The sequence below is a fragment of the Mandrillus leucophaeus genome, unplaced genomic scaffold (assembly GCF_000951045.1).
Source record: "Mandrillus leucophaeus isolate KB7577 unplaced genomic scaffold, Mleu.le_1.0 Scaffold58, whole genome shotgun sequence".
Lineage (NCBI taxonomy): Eukaryota > Metazoa > Chordata > Mammalia > Primates > Cercopithecidae > Mandrillus > Mandrillus leucophaeus.
In genome coordinates, this window is record NW_012106252.1 from 869,188 (window position 1) to 876,347 (window position 7,160).

A 7,160-nucleotide genomic window follows, 5' to 3' on the forward strand; every position below is an offset into this window, starting at 1 on the left:
AAAAAAAAAAAAAAAACACTAAAAAAGCAAAAAACCTCCTCTCACTAGGACTGCTCCCTTATGTTGTAGTTTGAGACCTTTCATGGAGCACTAGGAAGATGGCACTGGCTGTGAGAAGCCTGCAGCTCTCTCCCCAGTCCCATTCACTTCCAAGTTCAGCTGGCAAAGACCTTTATCTAGGAAGCCAGGGGCCAGGAAAACCAGCCCGCTCAGCCTTTAGGGGTAGGGGTGGAGCAGGCAGCAGGGCTAGGGGAGAAGTGGGGGATGCTGGGGGTAGAGCAGAGAGACAAAGTGGATTTGTTTTCCAGCAGCTGGGGCTGTTTCCTGACTATTCCCTGCCTGTCACCCTTAATCCCTCCCTAGCCTATTCACATTGTCTGAGTTTAGTGAAAGGAGGGGCTCTCCTCCACCCTTTGGTGGAGCGTGGGTGGGTTTTTAGTCTGGGAGGTTATGAAGGAAAGATCAGAGCTGAATATTTATATATATAATACATATATAAAGATCAGCTCTGATCTTTATATATATATATAAAAAATACATACACATACACACACACACTGGGGCTGCAGGTAAATTCTGGGTGGAGATGGATGAAGAAGGTTTAGATCCTAAAATGATACACACTCCAGTAGCAGGCAGGGTAAGGGTGATTGTAGGAGCCCCAAAGTGAATGACTGGAAATCAGAGGGAATGCAACGAGAGATTAGACTCTCCTACACTCAGAACAAGGAAAACACCCTTCAATGCCTCAGTGAATAAGAGGCAGAGGGATAAACAAAATGCCCTAGTGATCTGCACTAAGCCGCCTATGGCAGGGGGAGACTACAAGTCCCAGCATGCCCTGTGCCCAGGTCACCTTGCCTGCTGGGAGGTGTAGTTGGGTAACAGAGCTGGAGGTGGCTTGGTGCCCAGCAGATCTGGTGCCCAAATGAGAGAAGAGGTGGAGTCAGCATTCCCTCTTTGTCCCTGCTAATGCTATTGACAAGAAGGGAAGGAAGTTGGGAGAGGGTGTTCCTAGTTTTCAGTGTAAACCAGGAAACTCTGGGGGGATGTTGACAGGAGGGAAGAGGAAAGAGGTTGGGGGCTGGGGAAGGAATTTCTGTAGCAGGTGGTGCAGAGATACCGAGCGGCCTATATAGGGGCGGGAGGGGGTGTGTGTCTATGAGAGGACTCAGTTTTTGTTGCCTCATTTTCTCAGGGGACAGGAATTTTCTTACAATTCTGGGAAATGGTCTTCCGAAAACCCTTTAGAAACGCAGCTGTCTCTCATTTCTTCATTTGAAGTCCCTAAAGGGAGTCTGGGCCAAAGAGGAGATCCTATTGATGATCTTGGTCTGCCCTTTCCCTTTCTGTGCTCAGCCTCCCCTGTTTTCTGATGGGGGTGGAGGTTGGGGAGGGAGTGATCCAGAGATTCTGAAATGTTGGCCAGAGTCAAGATCTTGGAAAATCTTCCCAGAATGGAAAGCAGTTCTGGTACTAAGTCCTCCAAGGAGAAGACAGAAAATCTAAGAACTGGCTCTGAGCTCCAGGGTCATGGAGAATCTGAGACCACTCATCCTACTCCTAGACCTCTGAGCTCAGGCTTTGTGTGGGGGGCAGGGGGTGGGGAAAGCAAGAATTGAAAAGTAATCTGTCTTCCATCCCAAGGTAGGGAAGTCACAACCAGAAGAAATGTCCAGACTGGGGAGAAAACATGTCCTTGGCTTCCAGCCAGCTTCTTCCTCTTTCCAACATCAGTTTCTAAATGTGAGGGAGGGGGAGAAAGACCACTGGCGGAGCCAAACAGTATGAAGGAGTCAAGGAAGGTGGAGGTAGGGGAGGGTGGACCACAGTTCTCCATCTCTCAGGCTGATTCTGAAATAGCTTGAGGCTAGGTGCAGTGGCTCATGCCTGTAATCCCAGCACTTTGGGAGGCCAAGGCGGGTGGATTATTTGAGGTCAGGAGTTCGAGACTAGCCTGACCAACATGATGAAACCCCATCTCTACTAAAAAATACAAAAAAATTAGCCAGGTGTGGTGGCGCATGCCTGTAGTCCCAGCTACTCAGGAGACTGAGGCAGGAGAATTGCTTGAACCTGGGAGGCGAAGGTTGCAGTGAGCCGAGATCGCGCCACTGCACTTCAGCCTGGGCCACAAAGTGAGACTCCATCTCAAAAAAAAAAAAAAAATGAAATAGCTTGAGTCTGGAAAATGCACTCCCTTTACTTCACCTGCTCGGGTGGGTAGGTTTAGCTGTGGGCTCAAACCCCTACCGGCTTTCAACCTAAACAGATACTCCCACCACTTGCTTTACCGCCTGGCTCGGGCAGTGTGCGATTTGCGGCACCAGAGGGCGCTCGCCCATTTCCAAAGTCTCCCGAGGGCCGCAGTGGTTTAACATCATCTGCGGGTGGACGGGGCACAGGACAGGGTTGGACAACTACAGAGATTTTAGCCCAAGTGCAATTATTACGCAGCCCATCTCCGACCCGAAGCTCGGTCCCCTGCTCGCGCGGTCTGTATAGTCACCATTCGTTCAACACACATGTATTTTTAGAGAATGGCGGCGCGAGGTTGGGCATGGTGGCTCACACCTGTAATCCCAGAACTTTGGGAGGCTGAGGCGGGCGGATCACCTGAGGTCGGGAGTTCGAGACCAGCCTGACCAACATGACGAAACCCCATCTCTACTAAAGATACAGAATTCAGCCGGGCATGGTGACGGGCGCCTGTAATCCCAGCTACTCGGGAGGCTGAGGCAGGAGAATTGCTTGAACCTGGGAGGCAGAGATTGCGGTGAGCCAAGATCGTGCCACTGCACTCCAGCCTGGGAAACAGAGCGAGACTCCGTCTTAAAAAAGAGAGAGAGAGAGAGAGAGAGAGAATGGCGACACGGGGTTGGGGTGCCGGAGATGGGGGCTGTGTTGCCCAGGCTGGTCTCGAACTCCTGGATTCAAGCGATCCTCCTGCCTCCGTCTCCCAAAGCGCTAATGTTACGTGCGTGAGCCTACACACATGTGTTGAGCGCCCGCCAGTTTCCTGCGGACCACGCGTGTCCCGTGCTTCCCTCTCTCCAGGATCGCCACCACCCAGACTCAGGCTCGCTCACGTCTCCCTCCTCCCACCCCTCTCATGTCCCTTCTCCTCTTCCCTTAGGATGAAGTTAAGCTGCCGGCCAAAGTGAGCATCAGCAAATCGCTGAAAGAGTCGGAGGCGCTGCCAGAGAAGGAGGGCGAGGAGCTGGGCGAGGGCGATCGGCCCGAGGAGGACGCAGCGGCCCTGGAGCTGTCGTCGGACGAGGCGGTGGAGGTTGAGGAGGTTATCGAGGAGTCGCGCGCTGAGCGCATCAAGCGCAGTGGCCTGCGGCGCGTGGACGACTTCAAGAAGGCCTTCTCCAAGGAGAAGATGGAGAAGACCAAGGTGCGTACCCGCGAGAACCTGGAGAAGACGCGCCTCAAGACCAAAGAAAACCTGGAGAAGACGCGGCACACCCTGGAGAAGCGCATGAACAAGCTGGGCACGCGCCTGGTGCCCGCCGAGCGGCGCGAGAAGCTGAAGACGTCGCGGGACAAGCTGCGCAAATCCTTCACGCCCGACCACGTGGTGTACGCGCGCTCCAAGACCGCCGTCTACAAGGTGCCGCCCTTCACCTTCCACGTCAAGAAGATCCGCGAGGGCCAGGTGGAGGTGCTCAAGGCCACCGAGATGGTGGAGGTGGGCGCCGACGACGACGACGAGGGCGGCGCGGAGCGCGGGGAGGCCGGCGACCTGCGGCGCGGGAGCAGCCCCGACGCGCACGCGCTGCTGGAGATCACCGAGGAGTCCGACGCCGTGCTGGTGGACAAGAGCGACAGCGACTGAGCCGCCCCCGTCGCCACCCACCCCATTCCTCGCTCCTTCCGAACTTCCTCTGTCGCATTCTCTCTCGGCCCCGAACTGGCTGATATTTTTCTAAATTGAAAACACGGCCCCGCCCCAACACCTCCAGGATCTCCCCTCCCAGTCTTAGAGCTGTTAGGACCCGATGGGGAGGCAGCCCCCGCAGTGGACAGCCCCCGCTTGGACACAGTCCGGGTGGAATGGGAAGGGAATGGGCGATCCCTGTCCTGGTTATCCAAGCCGGGATCTCAGAGGAAATTGCAGTGATTCCACAGTTAGGCCCCTTTGGGGGGGCTGCCTTCCCCTCAGCCTCTCCTCACACCACCCACCCAGCTGCTGTCATTCCGCTCACTGAGCTCTTCATTCTCACCCTGACCCTGGGGGACTCAAAGCCAAAACTGCCCAAAGAGAAAAGATTGAATCCTAAAGGGGATCCTTGCCCCCATTGGAGGCCCCCTACTGGAAGGATGTGAAAGCAGCTTTGGGGTGAAACTGAGGCAGTGGGGAAGAGAGCAGAATGAGCCCTCACTCTGGCTGGAGGTCCAGCACAGGCTGTATCTGCAGAGGGACCCAGAGGAACGCTGGAGCCAAGAGAAGCCCTGGAAAGGAGGGGTGGGGTACGACATGTGAGGGATGGCACACTGATGTGTTTATGCACCTGTACACAGGAGCACATGGCCATGGCTTTGGAAAGGAGAATGGGAAAATAGGAGAAGGTTGGCCAGGCTCCGTGGCTCATGCCTGTAACCCCAGCACTTTGGGAGGCCCAGATGGGCGGATCACCTGAGGTCGGGAGTTCGAGACCAGCCTGGCCAACATGGCGAAAACCCATCTCTACTAAAATTACAAAAATTAGCCAGGGATGGTGGCGCATACCTGTAATCCCAGCTACTTTGGAGGCTGAGGTGGGGAGAATTGCTTGAACCCGGGAGGTGGAGGTTTCTGTGAGCCAAGATCGCGCCACCGCACTCCAGCCTGGGTGACAGAGTGAGACTCCATCTCAATAAAACAGAAAAAAAGGAAACTAGGAGAAGGTGGAAATGGGTGAAGAGGGAAGTCCCCTCACTAGCTGCATGAGAAGTCCATCTTACTGTGGTTCTCCATGGGCAGCAGGACCATTTTTCAGAATCAAGAGGGAGGACAGTGTGAGAAGGCGGTGATCCAAAGAGGACAAAGAGGTCAGCCCCACCCGATCCCTCAAATGGGCTCTCGGAGGCGCCCCCAGGGGCAGCCCATTTCTCAAAGTCCAGAAAATTAGGGTCCCAGAAGGGGGCAGCAGCAGGCTGGGAATTAGGAGGGAGAGCAAGGTGCTGGCCCTGCCACCAAGTTGAGAGCTGGAGGGGAGGTGGGGAGAGCACATCACAGAGCAGCCAGCCCTGGTTCACTCCTGGCAGTTTCTTCTCAAGCTCCTTCCCTAGCTGGGCATGGTGGCACGTGCCTGTGGTCCCAGCTACTCGGGAGGCTGAGGAGGGTGGATCGCCAGAGCCCAGGAGTTAGAGGCTGCAGTGAACTCTAATGGTGCCTCTGCACTTCATCCTAGGCAACAGAGCAAGACGCTGTTTAAAAAAGAAAAAATCCTTCCCTAGAACTAGAATCCTAAAGCTGCAGAGCTAGCCAAGGCCTCACTGGTTTCCTTGTCCTTGGGGTGCCTTTCCTGAATCTTTCGGGGTGAAGGGAGTATTGCTCCCAGTCCAGAGGCCTGATTCTGTTCAGACCACGTTCTCAAGACAGGAGTCCCTTTGTTCCTCCCCATTAAACGGGGTTTGTCAGAAGCAAGAACAGCCCCTCTCCCCAGTCACAGCCTGAAGGGAGGCCCCGAGGGCTTCCTCCTTCCCCCACCTGCTCCTTACTTTCTCTGCCCTGCTTTTTAGAACTGCAGCTCATTATTTTAAGGGATTGGGGGAGGGAGCCTGGGGACACAAACCTTTTATACAATACAAAGCTTTGCTTTTTTTTTTTTTTCTTTTTTCCTTTCTTTTCCTTTTTGGTTGTCTTCTCTGAATGGTTGAAGACCCCTCTGCTGAGGGAGGCTGGGGATTGTGGGACAAGGTCCCTTGGTGCTGATGGCCTGAAGGGGCTTGAGCTGTGGGCAGATGCAGTTTTCTGTGGGCTTGGGGAACCTCTCATGTTGCTGTGTCCTGGTGAGCAGCCCGACCAATAAACCTGCTTTTCTAAAAGGATCTGTGTTCGATTGTATTCTCTGAAGGCAGTTACCTAGGGTTACAGAAGGCAGGAGGGAAGGAGGGAGAAAGGGAGGGAGAACTGTTGGTATACACTTGTCTCACTTGCCTGGGGTGGGGGAAGGCCAGGGAGATAATAATAATTGCCAATTTATTGAGCCCTTACTCTCTGCCAGGAACTGTTCTGAGCACTTTGGTATGCAATTGCTCATTTAATGTCATAACAACCCCACTAGGCGGAGCCTATCATCATTCCCAGTCTAGATATGAGGAAACAGTGACTTGTCTAAGGTGCCATAGCTGGGAAGCAGTGGCGCTGGGATTCAAAGGCAACTGGATCCTCAATCTGTTTCATGGTTATAACCCTGTGTCTATACAGGTCTGTAACCCTGTGTCCCCCCCACCCCCCATCCCCCATCCCCCATCCACTTCCCTGTAGTCAGGACATTAGCCTTCCAGACACACCCGGTTACTGTACTCAGCCTGAGCTTCCCACACACATACCCTTTGGAATCATAGGCCTGGAGGAAGCAGCCTGGGGGGGGGGGGAAATCAAAGGCTCTCAGAGGGCTGAACATTGGTAAAGAAAGTGCATGACATATCCCAGTTGTATCTACACAGCATATTTCAATCTCCCTGCAACCCTGTGATGGGCACTGCTATAGTTTAAATGTATTCCCTATATATCTTTCTTTTTTTCTTTTCTTTTCTTTTTTTTTTTTTTTTGAGACAGAGTCTTGTTATGTTACCCCGGCTGTAGTGCAGCGGTGTGATCTCCACTCACGGTAACCTCTGCCTCCTGGGTTCAAGTGATTCTCCTGCCTCAGCCTCCTGATTAGCTAGGATTAGAGGCATGTGCCACTGCGCCCAACTAATTTTTGTATGTTTAGTAGAGATGGGGTTTCATCATGTTGGGCAGGCTGGTCTTGAACGCCTGACCTCAAGGGATCTACCTGCCTTGGCCTCCCAAAGTGCTGGGATTACAGGTGTGAGCCACCACGCCTGGGGCAAATTTCATATATTGGAAACCCCACATTCATATGTTGATGAGAATTGGAAGTGGGGCCTTTTCAAGGTAATTAGCATTAGATAAGGTCACCAGGGTGGGGCTCCCATGATGA

General features: G+C 53.5%; 1 protein-coding gene across 4 annotated transcripts in view; it reads left to right on the forward strand.

Moving 5' to 3' along the window:
* The window catches only part of PTRF (polymerase I and transcript release factor), a 21,535-nt gene extending 15,496 nt beyond the window's left edge, over positions 1-6,039 (forward strand). For all 4 annotated transcript variants that reach the window (XM_011998807.1, XM_011998808.1, XM_011998810.1 and 1 more), the window contains one exon: positions 3,137-6,039. In XM_011998807.1, the coding sequence (XP_011854197.1) occupies positions 3,137-3,841 (705 nt within the window). In that variant the 3' untranslated portion in view covers positions 3,842-6,039. The remainder of the gene's footprint in view (positions 1-3,136) is intronic.
* Positions 6,040-7,160: the final 1,121 nt, after the last annotated feature.